Source organism: Epinephelus fuscoguttatus, linkage group LG3, assembly GCF_011397635.1.
Source record: "Epinephelus fuscoguttatus linkage group LG3, E.fuscoguttatus.final_Chr_v1".
In the NCBI taxonomy this organism is placed as follows: domain Eukaryota; kingdom Metazoa; phylum Chordata; class Actinopteri; order Perciformes; family Serranidae; genus Epinephelus; species Epinephelus fuscoguttatus.
In genome coordinates this window covers 7,841,166-7,855,040 of record NC_064754.1, presented here as the reverse complement: position 1 = coordinate 7,855,040, position 13,875 = coordinate 7,841,166, and the positions used below count along the sequence as shown (strand labels likewise).

General features: G+C 39.7%; 2 protein-coding genes across 21 annotated transcripts in view; both read left to right on the top strand.

The window, feature by feature from the left end:
- LOC125885440 (thrombin-like enzyme elegaxobin-1) overlaps positions 1 to 13,875 on the top strand; it is a 75,895-nt gene that overhangs the window by 19,995 nt on the left and 42,025 nt on the right. For 2 of the 20 annotated variants that reach the window (XM_049570955.1, XM_049570954.1), the window contains exons 2-3: positions 686 to 872; positions 1,030 to 1,221. The exons of 6 other annotated variants lie outside the window; for them this stretch is intronic. In XM_049570955.1, coding sequence (XP_049426912.1) covers positions 686 to 872; positions 1,030 to 1,221 — 379 coding nt within the window. Of the gene's footprint in view, positions 1 to 685; positions 873 to 1,029; positions 1,222 to 2,095; positions 2,581 to 11,295; positions 11,681 to 13,245; positions 13,421 to 13,652; positions 13,830 to 13,875 lie in introns of those variants that run through there. 12 more of the 20 variants (XM_049570964.1, XM_049570960.1, XM_049570969.1 and 9 more) reach the window with 11 other exon arrangements.
- Positions 5,680 to 6,833, top strand: LOC125885450 (complement factor D-like). Its single transcript, XM_049570990.1, has 2 exons — positions 5,680 to 5,968; positions 6,151 to 6,833. Exons 1-2 carry the CDS (start codon positions 5,799 to 5,801, stop codon positions 6,338 to 6,340), a joined length of 360 nt encoding a protein of 119 aa, XP_049426947.1. The 5' UTR covers positions 5,680 to 5,798; the 3' UTR covers positions 6,341 to 6,833.

The window sequence follows — 13,875 nt, the reverse complement described above, 5'->3', positions numbered from 1 at the left end:
TGCAGAAGTGTTTTGCATCAGAGTAGACAAATGTCTGCTTTACCATGTGAGGTTGAGGATAACAGCATGGTGCCCATGGGATTTGTGTGGTGGCTCTCTGATCAGCAACCAGTGGATTTTACTGCAGCACATGCCAGGAGCGAATGGTGAGAAAAGTGACAGTTTACTTGCCAGTAATAATATATTTCCACCACATATTCCATGTAAAGTCCTGAAGCAGCAATCAACAATGATTGTGATGTAAATTCCCAAAATAAAGACATCAATGTTGGTTCATGTTGATTAATTATTGCGGTTAATTGCCCAGCCCTAACATCAGCTCTATGTCAGTGGCCTTACAGGTCTACATATCACACGTCAGATAGCTCCCTGCTTCTGCTACTGACCTTCCAGGGTGCTGCAGCCAAGGTCGGGACATCAACAAAGCACATGGTTAGGTTTAACAAAAACATCATTGTTTGGTTCTACATTCATACAGGAAGTGAACACTGGGCTCTCAGGTGAAAGTCCTGGTTTTGTTGGACCCATCCACCCCCAATTATAAAAAACTGTGAAACTAGGCATCAGTGGAATGCTCATAACACTTTCACAGTTCATCATGTGTACTGATAACTTTCTAGAGAGTGAATAAGTTGTTCTCTGCAACAGCACTGTTTAAACTTACAGGAGGACATTTGTGTTTCAGGTGTCACAGTGAGCACCGTGGTGGATCTGCAGAAGAGAATTATTGGAGGTCAAGACTGTGGACAAAAAGAGCGTCCTTACCATGTGAAGTTGAGGATAACTGATGGTACCCATGAGATGTTTTGTGGTGGCTCTCTGATCAGTGACCGCTGGATTCTGACTGCAGCACACTGCCAGGAGCCAGGATGGTGAGAAAGCGACAGTTTTACTTGAACCAGTAATAATATATTTCTCACTCACATATTCAGTGTGAAAGTCCTGAAGCAGCAATCAACAATGATTTGATGTAAATTCCCAAAATAAGGACATCAATGCTTATGTTCATGTTGATTAATTATATTCTAGGAAAATATATGCAACTTTAGGTGTGCATCGGGGGCCAGGAACACCAGTGGAAATCAAATCAGCACCTGTCGTCTTTAAGCGCAAAGATGTCTTGAAGATAGACAGGATTCATGACATCATGCTGCTGAAGCTACCTGAACGTACTAAGATTAAACCTGTGGAACTTCCTGACTGTAACAGTTGTCCCAAAATGTGAGTTGTGTTCTTTCCCCTTTATTAAGTCTGAAAGCTCAGCTGTTGAAGAAGTCAAAGTTTGAAAGTAGTTTGTCTTTTGAATTACTTCAATTTATGTTACAATAACATTCTTTTAATTGTTTTTGTATTGTATTTCAGAGGTCATACAGTTCAGATTGCAGGTCATGGAGCCACAACTAAAGGCCCAAATAATGAAAGACGTAAGATTAATCTTGTTTATTTTAAAATAACAGTTTTCTATGTTTAGTAAGTGTTCTTGGATTTGTTTGTATGTTTGGTCACACTGCCGACATATCTTTACATTTAATCCATTTTAATTTAGTTTTAAATTGACTAGTTTTGAAAAGACTTTCTTTTCAAGCCTTACTCTGCACATTTTAATATGTATAGGAAATTAATTTAATAATATATTTTTTTGTAATAAAGCAGATGAATAATGTCATTTAAAGATGCTCCTTGATATTTAAAAACATCTTGAAATGTGTTTGGATGCATTTGATAGAAAAAAAATAAGTATAAATGATTCATTTGTTGGTGAAATTAATTTGTGTGTTAAGAAGATAATTATTTATTTTTGTAGTAAAGAAACTTTTTTTTATTTCCATCTAGTGGATGATGTATCTGCTACTCTCCAGTGTGCAAATACCAAGATTGTTGAATCTGTGAGTAGATCTGCACAGTAAAAAACGTCAATCAACACTTATTCTGTTGCCAAGAAGAAAACGTGGATATCAGTCCTGTAAGTTGGTGTGTCTTTTAACCATGGATCGTTTCCACAAGTTATTTCAAGTTTTACCACTTTAATATAAATAATCATTTCAATAAATTATGCAAATATCTGTATTAAACAATATAAACATGTCTCTCACAGGGTGACTCTGGTGGAGGAGTGGTGTACAATGACATGATTTACGGCGTCATTTCTTTCCATGGCAATGACTGTGTTGAAGCAGCTGCAATGATGGACGTCTGTGGATACAAAGAGTGGATCATACGCAAAACTGGCAGTATCTTCACTAAAAAGGTCAAAACGTTGCCATGTTTTGGCCGTTTTTAACTGTAAAATGTCCTGCCATTTAACAGACATTTCCATCGATTGGTTCACATTAAATGTTCAGCTGTTACTTGTAAAACCCTTTAAAACGAAAAATGTCATGACTCTGCAACATAGCTTCACAAGGTAGTGTCTAAGTTTCTAATTCAACAGATTTTCTATGTTATCATACACTGTGTAGAAAATCTTCAAAGGGACAAACGCTACAGTCTGCTGCTTTTTAAACAATGCTGATAAAAATGATAAATGACTCTTCTCTCACAAGATTGTGTCTGTTAAAATAAAATTGCAATGCATCACAATCATTGTTTAACAGGTTGCTGTTGTTTGTATTATTGATCCTCAAAAAAACCCATCTTTTAACCTACAAGTACAGATATTATTTGACCACTTGAGGCGTCAGAAACAAGTTGTAATAGTTCATTTACACTTTTGGCAGTTCAGGAGGATTGTTATCATGGACACCTGACAAATGTAAGTCTAAATATTAACTCTCCTTAAAGCTGTGTTTTTTTGTCTTGACCATCTCCTGAGGCTGATAATTGGCTATTGTTAACCGGTTAGCTAACCGTGTCTGTCACCTGTCTGGCACTGAGCAGACAGAGTACAGTGGGTTTATAGAGCTTTTTGCCTGCTGTGTGTGAAGCATCAATAATGATTCAACTGATGCTTCACACACATCTCCAACCCAGCAGCACAGTAGACCTACACAATTACAGCAGTTTCAGGTGGACAATGTCAGAGAACTGTTTTTACAGAACGTTGTGATGTCACTGTGAAGTTAGTATCTGATTATTAAGTTATGACAAAAACAGCCTGCCACCCTCACAGCAGAAGTAGAAGAGAATACAGTGTTGAGAAAAAAGGGAGCTAGTTTAAATCATATAATATTTTGCAATTGCAATTTATTTATTTAATTATTTTGATTAATAAACAATGTACAATGTATTACAATCTAGCATGAGATCCAATTTTTCCAATTCAATTTTATTTATAAAGCCCAATATCACAAATCACAATTTGCCTCAGAGGAATTTACAGCTCTGCTCCAATTATTTACTTATTTATTTATGCTTACAATATTCAGTAACAAGATGCCGTGGAAAGCTTGGACTTCAGGTCATTCTAGTTAATTTCTTTCTTAATTCTTGGTCTGAAAGTGGCAGTTTCAGTAAAACATGTTAATGAAATCAAACATGAATCTGCCTTAAAGATGCAGTTTAGACATTTTTATAACTGCTGATTCAATAAATTACGTCTACTGTCTGAATCACAATGCTGAATTTATCAACAGGTGAGGCAGTTGCCGTTGTGGAGGATATTTCTCGTCAACTCAGAGCTCATAGAACCCATTGGCTCAGCTATGAGCCTAGAAAATAACAATCTGCTAGCAAGAATGAAAGTCAATAACACTGCTTATGGTAGATCACTCTGATTGGTTGTTCAGGTTTTATTTCCTCGCCCCTGTAGCGAGTGAATCTGCGTGTAGTGAAACCGGGGCTAACCGGTGCTTCCTCCTCAGGCTCCACTTCACTCAACTGCCCGATAGACCCGCTGCTTCTTCCCACTTTAACCTGAATAACAAACTGAGGCCAGCTGTGAGGCTAGCGGAGCGTTAGCCGCAACATGACCGGAGGCACAGCTAGTTAGCCTCGGCTAGCTTCCCAGCTAGCCCCGGCTCTCTGTTTGGATCCAACTGGAGCACCGAGCCCTGGTTTGTTATTCAGGTTAAAGAACAAACAGAAAGTACATGCTACTTGGCCGTCGGATGTAGTCTTTGTAGTGTGTTCAAATGCAACTGATACAGGGCGACGTGAGGCGATGTAGATGACGCAACAGTTGGCTTTAGTCGCCGCTAGTTCTTTGATGTCGGTTTGGTGTGTCCGCACCTTTAGGTAGTGTGTTGAAATGTGAATGGGATGTGAGATGATTGATTATGTGATACAAAGCCAGGGTAAGTTCAGAGAGCTCTCGGAGTAGATCTTGCAGCATACACTGCAATTTTTTGTATGGCCCATTCAGCGTCATTACCACACAGCAAAAACGTTTTTTTTTTGTTTTGTTTTTTTAAATATACCATTTTCCATACATCAGTAGTTCTCGGTGTATTAGCCTAACTCAGAATGTACCAATTGAACCAACTGACCCAACAGTAAGACACAAGACACAGCATGGCTCAAATTTGTGTATGTTTACTTTGGGATTCTGTATAAACATAAAGTCAACAGATATGCAGCATCATGCAAGAAACATTTAAATAAAAATGAAAACCCCCAAAAGCTATGTTATTGTGACATTTTTGAACATCCCCAGACTACATGCAGCTAATACCAATTTAAATAAAAAAAAATAAAATAAAATCAAAGTTTAACCATTTATACAAACAATTCCCAAAATAGGGAGGCTACTGTCAAAGTCCTTAAGATCTGTGTGCTTTGTTGTAGGCTACTTGCTTGTGGCCTTTTTTGAGGCCTTGATGATTTCTGGGGAGGGCTCCCACATGAAACAGGGCTCCAGGCCAGCCATTTTTATTGTCATTATTGATGACAGGGTTCCATCCAGAGCCAGGCTGTTCCTGGTTTTAGTCTCTCTTTCTCTGCATCTGCATTGGAGTGGGGTAACACCAGGACCAGCTTTGCAATGATGGCAAGCCTCATGAACAGACTGAACCCTGTCACCTATGAAGAATGAACCAAGAACACAGTGGGAAAAAAAATCTCACGTTCCTTTGAAAGATGAGTGAAGGTTGATAATTAATTTTGTCTAAAACAAAATGTACGCACCTACTGTATATGATGCTTTATACATACATAACAAATTATTCTAATTTGTATATACTACTATATATACAGTAATTAATACACAATTATAAAGCAGCATAGAGGAATGCTTTTGTATAGATAAAACAGACAAAATTAATTAGGCATCAACCTACAGTAGACTTTTACAGCTGCATTGAAACCTCAAAATAATATGTACAAAGCTCTCGAAATGCCTTTAAATGATCTCACAACACACAAAAAACAATTATGCAAACGTTACTTAAAGTTTAAGGGCACAAACACTTAACATACATTCCTGAGAAGAGCGGGGGAAATCATTCTTCTTCTTCTTCTTCTTCTGAGTGCAATCCTGGTGTCAATTGGGCCACAGCGCCACCAACATCCAATGTTGCGGTCAGGAGGTGTATTGTGCATTGAAACAGGGACTTTTTTTGTTTTGGCTCAGACGGACACTTCAGCGTGAGAAATCAGATGTGTGGCTTGAGAGCGCGTGAAGCCAATCACATGCGTGTGTCTCACGGCCAATGCGTGAGAGTTGGCAGCCCTGGTATTACAGTCTCCATCCTGTAGTATTCAGGGCCATTTTGATGCAAGTTACCTGAAAAGACCTTTGTTCTCTCAACACTTCTTCCCTTTCTTATAGTCTCTTTCCATACATTCACCACTGAGCACAAACAACCTCTGCTCTAACTCACAATGGTGGAGGGCTTTCCCTTTCAGGTGTCACAGTGAGCACCATGGTGGATCTGCAGAAGACAATAGTTGGAGGTGACACGTGTGGACCAATTGAGCGTTGGTACCACGTGAAATTGACTGCAGTTCAGGGCAACACCGGGTCGCTCTGTGGTGGTTCTCTGATCAGTGACCGCTGGATTCTGACTGCGGCTCACTGCTGGGAGCAGGGACGGTGAGAAAGTGAACGTTTTACTTAAAAACTACCAACAACATACACCATTTCTCGCTCATAAATTGAATCTGAAAGATAATATATGTTGGCTTATGTTCATGTCCATTAATTACTAACCTACACAGTTACAATCTGGTATTCACACTAATTCAGTGATGTTCCTCTTTAACCTCTATTTGTAGGACAATAAGAGCAGTTCTAGGTGTGCATCCAGGTCCTGGACAAACAGTGCAAATCACAGCACCACCCGTGATCTATACTGACAGCAGCAACAACGGTGTCAGTCATGACATCATGCTGCTGAAGCTACCTAACCTTGCTCAGATTCAACCTGTACCACTTCCTGATTGTCAAAATCCTCCCAAAGAGTGAGTTGTGATCTTTCCCCTTTTAATAAGTCTGACAGCTCAGCTGTTGGGGACCTGGAAATGAAAAAATCCTGTCGATTTTTTTCATACATCTTTAAAAAGTTTCATTTTACTGTGTTTCAGAAGTGATGCAGTTCAGATTGCAGGTTATGGAGCAAATACTGCAGGCCCTAATAAAAAATGTGAGATGAATCATGTTTAGTTTATGATTGCAAGTAGTATTGCAAGATTGCCAGTGTTTTTATTTTATCATTACTGACACATAAGCCCCGTTTCCACTGAGCAGTGGTACAGTTCAGTTTAGTCCAGTAAGCTTTTTTTCTGTTTCCACTGCAAAATGTTGTGTATGGTAGGCTACTCACTGAAACCGTTCTGTATGGGGCCATTATAGCAGCAAAATAGCTGCAAATGCGTATTTCAATCTGTGTGTGCGTAATCAGATTTGTACATGTATAAAATAATTTGTAAAAGCGTAATAAAGTTTGTGAATACGTACAAAAATCTGCAAATGTGTATTTAGAATCTGTGTGTGCGTAATCAGATATGTAAATGTGTAAAAAAAAAATCTACAAATCTGTATTCAGAGTCAAAGTGTATTGCCATCTGTACATCTGTACAATGATCTGTAAATGTGTACAGAGATCCATAAGTAACAGATTTGTAAATACCTATGTCTTCAGCTTTAACTCAGTCGGGCCTCTCAATTGGCTCTCTTTGTACACCTGATTTTTGCTTCTCTTCTGCCGTGTGAGATCCGCAAATGTGTGAGAAGATTTGTGTCTGTAACTCAAGTGTGGGTCACCCTGAGCACAGGCTGACAGGCTCAAGCTTCCCAGATCTTCAGATTGTTTTGCCCTGAGCACAGGCTCACAGGTGCTACTTTGCTGCGCTGTTTTGTTGTTGTACGGACAGGCTGCAGCCTTGGAGGCCTATGGATCCTTGTTTGCTCTCTGTAAGTACATGTTCAGGTTTTTTGCAGTAGTTGTCATCATGACAACTTCACTGACTACTTTAATTTATATCAAAGCGTCATTTCTATAGTGTTGTCCCATGAAAAGATATAATAAAATATTTCCAAAAATGGGAGGGGTGTACTCACTTATGTGAGATAGTGTATATAGTTGACCTTTGCACAAGACATCATCCAGCAATATATTGCACTTTAGAAATTTCTAATATTTTGTCTTAGTAATGTGTTTGCTAATATTATTGTGTATGTAATCTGTAATCTATAAAATGTTTTTTCATTGACTCATATTAGACATATGAAAGAAGTAAAACTGAACATCTGATAATCAAAAACAAATAAATGTTTGGAATCTTACCTTGGAAAATCACTCAAATGCTGACATTATTATCAAAATTGTTGTGGATAATATTTGTCTTGATCGACTAATTGAAAAATTGGTTAATTGTTGCAGTTCTGATCACATTAGTAACATTTAGCCTGATCATATGTACAGTATTCTTCCAGCCAAAGGTTTGAGTTCAGCCACTTTATATTCATTTCTTTATTATACATCCTTTATACAGTGTAAATTTCATAGATACATTACTACAATCTATATAATTTCATGTTATTGTATATAGTCCACCTTGCACTCTGTTCTGGTGGCGTGTCCACTGCGTTGCCTATTTTACTGCACCTCCGCCACAAGGGGGCACTGGCGTAACAGTCAACAGCCTTGTGTGTAAAAATGTGTCAACGTAATTAAGTAATTTGTTTACATGTTCAGTTTCAAATGCAAAACTTGTGTTTGTGCAATATGCTGTTTATGTTTTTGTGCAAGAATGCCTCAACTTTTTAATACTGGCATTACATAATTACTATTTCACAGAGCACTGGTATCCTGCTGTTTGTGTTAAATTGTATTGGAATAGTTACTGAAACTGGCTTAATATGGCACAGCCCCACCTAGAATATTTTTCACCAGCCGCCACTGCATGACAACTACTGCAAAAAACCTGAACATGTACTTACAGAGAGCAAACGAGGATCCATAGGCCTCCAAGGCTGCAGCCTGTTTGTGAGCCTGTGCTCCAACACATTCTGAAGGTCTGGTGAGTAACAGACACAAATCTTCTCACACATTTGCGGATCTCACACAGCAGAAGAGAAGCAAAAATCAGGTGTACAAAGAGAGCCAACTGAGAGGCCCGACTGAGTTAAAGCTGAAGACATAGGTGTTTACAAATCTGTCTACATATTTACGGCTCTCTGCACACATTTACAGATCTGTGTACAGATTTACAGATGGCAATACACTTGCAAATCTGAATACAGTAAAGAATACTGTTCTTTACTTGTCAGAGGAGGAGGGTGGCTGGTTGATTTTTATTTTATTTATTTATTTTATTTTGATCCCCCTATGTTCATCACTTATTGATGCTGTTTTTGAAGTATGAATAAGTCAATAAGTAATTTATTCCATTGAAATATCATTGATGTATTATAGAAGTGATTTATCTTTTGATAAATAACAAAAGGCACATCTGCCTCATTTTTGCTGTGGTATCGTGATACTACTCAGAACCGTGATACTTTCACTGGTATCGTACCGTGGGTCCCAATTTTGGTACCATGACAAGATGTCACAACCATTCCATTTGGAGTTGCACAGTGAAGCGGCTCTGGTGCCGCTTAAAAAAGTGCTCCCCCACTTTTGGGAGTGGGGGAGCACTGCTCTCTCAGAGGCCAAAAGTGTTCCCCTACTTCTAATATTACAAATTAAGCACAGGTTATAGTACAGCGAGATCCCCCAACCATCTCTTATATTTATAGTTTTTTCGGTCTTAAATTTCATTCAAGGTGGCATTAAAAAGGTCTTAAAAAGTCTTAAATTTAACTTACTGAAACCTGCAGATACCCTGTACTAAGAGGTGGAGCTGTAAACACTGCAGTCTGACTGGTCAGTAGAGGACAGTCACTCTGCTCAGGGCTGAGCTGTGGCTGTGTTTTGATGCTCATGTAACTACTGTTCATACAAAATGAAATGGTGTTTTGCTGCCTCTCGCAGCAGCTGGAGTCTGCTCCCAGCAACTTTTAAGGTGGAATGTTAATTTGTAATGTTACTTAATGACTAAGGTCAATCAACACCTTAAATATTCCATATGACAACACTGACCATCACTTTAGTTTTTATGTGACATACACTTTTAGTAACGAGTGGATCTTCAAACATTTATATATTTATGTCAGCTGGATTATGTGTATGGCATATATTCTAATCCTTACTCTGAGAAAAAAAAGCACTGCGAAGCGTTGTTCCTGTGGACTACAGCAACACTATAAACCCCTGAGCTTGCCTGAGAAGGACTAAATGCACAAACCAGCTGTTTTTAAATATCCCATGGAGAGAGACTCTCACTGCAGCCTGTTTATTTTGTTCTCTTGTGTTTCATGAGTTTATTAGTTCCACCTGTGTCCAATCACCTTGCTCTCTTTGTGTGTTTAGCCCGTGTGCTCCCCTTGTCTTTTATCAGTAATCATCGCTTTGTGTGCCCGAAAGTCCCGCCTGTTTACAAGGTTTGTTTCCCAGTGTTTCTGAGGTCCTGGTTTTCTTTTGAATTTGCCTTTACTGCAGCTGTCTCATCTATTCATCCTACGTTTGAGTCCAAAACTGCTCTTCCTGAATTGTTTCATATTTATGTTTTCTAACATCTTTAATCATTTTCTGACCTCTTAGTTATAACTTGAAAACCACAGGTTGGGAACCACTGTCTCATTAGCCCATCTCTTATCTCCTCTTTCCTCCCCTGCTGCCTCTACTCTCCCCTCCTTTTTCAGTGGTACAGTGACTTATCACTTCTCCTCCTCCAGGCTAACCGTTGCTCTTTCTTCTTTGATACTGCATTATGTTCCTGAGTGTGCACATGCATTTGTCTGTGTTGGTGTGAGAGAGAGAAAGAAAGGGAGTTTGCTCACACTTGATACAGAGCCATATGCCAGATAGTGGGATTTAAATTGACACATGGACAAGAGAAGCTGTACTGTGCTCAAGTTTCATTTATTTAAATATGACCTAGGCTACTGTCACACCATAAGGCCCATAAAAAACTCAGGGTGTGTAAATCTATGGACTATAGGTGCCTCACCTGAGCGCCAATGTTTTGATAAGGCAACGCTAACGGAAAAAATTTTACTAAGTAACTCAAATAAAACTGTGTAACATACACTGACCCCATTTTAAATAAAAAAAAGTAATAAAAATGCCACAATGTGAGCAGCTGTTAGAGTCCAAGTGAGGTTAAATTTGACTTGATTTGACTTGTCAAATTACGTAGCTGCATCTGTGAGCATACAGAGCTGTGAGAACAGCCTCCACTCTCCAAACCCCTCTACACACACACACACACACACACACACACACACACACAGACGGACACACCAAGCACTGGCCCTCAACAAGGCCATTCACATTTTGGCGTTTTTGCGAAAGTTTTAATTCTGCAACCGGATCACTAGATGTCAATACATCCTACACACTTTACCATTAAGGGACACTTTTACCAGTTTTTGGATCTTTAGACAATGGACTTAGGGTGTTTTCATATTAGGTAATGTATTGATTCGTACCATGCCTGAGTTCACATTGTTGTTCCATAACCAAGTACACCTGCATCATCATTTTTGTTGTGCTACAGTGTAGAAAAGAGCACTACACTCGGACACCGCTGCCCCTGGGACTGTCATCAGCTTTGAGCAGATCTCCCTCCCGCCGGAGTTCTGACTGCAGGTCAAAGGTAGCAGTGAAGCTGGAACCAGGTCTATTCGTGGCGGGCTGCGCTGCTGTCTGATATAGAGGCATCAGTATTAAATTGAGACTGTTTCATAACAGGTTACAAGCTCCTTGTAGTTGTGTTAAATACCATTCTGCTTTGGTACAGTAGACATTCACACCTGATGCACACCGTACCAGAGTACGCATGAACCATACTCACAGTGTTCAAACTAATCAAGAGAACTGAACTTTGGGGTGCACTTAGATTTAGGCCCGGCTCCCTGATGTGAAAGCCCCCTTGAGTAATATCTGTGTTCATGCACAGTGGTGTCAGTTCCATGTTGGTTTCATCTGCCTAATGCAGCTGAGCTGAGGACAGTTTTTCTTTCCTCTTTGTATATCACAGTCTCTTTCATGACACTTGATAAGTCATCCAAATTTGCAAACCTGTGGACCTTTGTAGCCAATGGGGTTGTGTTGATAAACCTTTATGAGGTGATTGGTGGCTCAGAGGCCAACAGGACAGTGTGAACAGATTTAAAAAGGTGCCACTGTAGAACCAGGAGGGCAGTCATTGGAAGAGATGGGTGGCATAACACGTCTTCTCCTTTTGCTGTGGGCCGGTGAGTATTGTTCACACATCCTAACTTTAACCATTCTATATGCTTTGAAATAGTATTCAGTGTGTTTGAGTTGAGTTAATCCATCAGAAGTGTTGTTACTCCACCTCTCACTCTCTCTTTGTGTTAAGACATCTATTTCATATTCTAAAAACAGTCTGAGTTATCAGTCAGTAACATTTTTAAATCGATTCCAAAATGTAGAGGAAGCCAGTGTGATGAGCCAGTGTGGTCTCTTCCTCTGATGTTCATTCATATCCTGACAGCTGAACTCTAGATCAGTTGGAGGTGTGAAGTGGCCTCAGTTGTGTACCTTCTCTCTTTTCTGAATGGCTTTTGTCTTTTCTAGAGAAGCCAGTTAGAAGTTTTGGTAGGTGGTGTGATGCAGCTCTGAGTGATATGGAGCAGATCCAGGGCTTGAGACAGCAGATGGTGGATGGCATTAAGAGCATAAAGATGTCAGGCCCTTTACTTCAGGCAAACTCAAACTGTGGTGCCTGCAGTTTGGTGTGTTGCACCAGATGTTGTGGCCATCATACTGTGTGCTCAGAGGTAGAGAAGCTATAGCTAATGATTAGCTCTCACATCAGAAAGTGTCTGGGAGCCCCACACTACCTCAGCACTATATGGAAAAGGGATTTTGGAGCCCTTTGTTATCAGTTTAACAGAGGAGTATAAATGTGCAAAAGCAAGGCTGAAGACGATGCTGTCAAAGTGGAGGGATATAACAGTGCAGAGTACAGCACCAGCGGTCTCAGCAGGAGCAAGTGGAATCCAAGAGAGGCACTTGTACAGGATCAGCTGTTAGATGTAGACACATTAAAGGGTATTTTACTGAACAGTTCTGAACAGGCAATTCATGCAAGATTAAAGGGATACTTTGCTGATGTCCAACCAGCTTTGTGTCGTGACAATATGGATAGTATGTGTATGAAAGGTGTTAAACTTGTGTCAAACGGACAAGTTCGCATTACGTCACCTACCAGCGGCTTCTTTTATTAGGTGGGTGCAGCGCTGTGCATTCTGGGATTTGTAGGTTTTCTACCTCTGAAGCAAAATCGAACGCCACAGTGCTTTTCCTCTGTTTCAAAGGTGTTTGCATCTTTCTACTGCCAGGATGGCCCAGTTTTGTGAAAAGACCATCTTTGCAGTGGCTAAATAGTTCTTTAACCTCTCTCTTTTGTGACTCTATTGACCTGCCTGTCCTGTGACACCCTCACACAACTTTGTATTGAAACCGTTTACCTTACATTACCTCACCCCACAGAGGAATTCATGCAAGTTCTTTTTGTTCAAATGGAATTTTGTTTTAAGGTAAATAAATAAAGAAAAAAACAATTAAAAGGCAATAGTGAGAGATACTGTAATGCCACCTGATGTTAATGCTCTTCTAGGTTGTTGTATTCTGAGGGATAAAGTGTGACTGTTAGGGGACAGAAGCTCTTTTTGGCCTCCATACAAACACTCACACAACTTTTTGCAAAGTTTGCCTTTTATATTAACTGAGAGTGAAGAAACTGTTCTGAACAACCAGTGTTCTGGCTTACAGGGAGACTTTTGTGTTTCAGGTGTCACAGTGAGCACAGCGATGGATCTGCATAAGAGAATCATTGGAGGTCGTGAGTGTCCTCACAATGAACGTCTGTACCATGTCAAAATAACTGATGACGCTGATGATATACTCTGTGGTGGATCTCTAATCAGTAACCAGTGGTTTCTGACTGCAGCTCACTGCTTACAGGAGTGAGTCTATGGCAATTTTACTAAAAATCTAGTAACAATATATTTCTCACTTATGAACACACAGAAAGTCCTGAAGCAGCAAGTAGCAAGGATTTGCTGTGAAACTACAGCATTCCCAAAATGAAGATAGCAATGCTTTTGTTCATGTTTAGTAATTACTGACCTATACTAATACATCATGATGCATCTCGTAATTCAGTGATGTTGCTCTTTAACCTCTGCTCATTTACAGCTCTATGACAGTATTTTTAGGTGCGCACCCAGGTCCAGAAAGAGAAGTGCAGATCACAACACATGAGATCTTTAGGGACAACCGGGACAGACCTCATGACATCATGCTGGTGAGACTATCTCACCCCACTAACATTATCCCAGTACGACTTCCTGACTGTGCACATCGTCCCAATATGTGAGTTTTGATCTTTCCCCTTTATCTAGTCTAAAAGCTCAACTGC

Bases quoted from the DNA above. Each gene is read 5' to 3' on its own strand.
- LOC125885450 (XM_049570990.1), top strand. From the start codon at position 5,799: ATGGTGGATCTGCAGAAGACAATAGTTGGAGGTGACACGTGTGGACCA. The intron at 5,969-6,150 runs GTGAGAAAGTGA...CTCTATTTGTAG, and splicing joins CACTGCTGGGAGCAGGGACG to GACAATAAGAGCAGTTCTAG.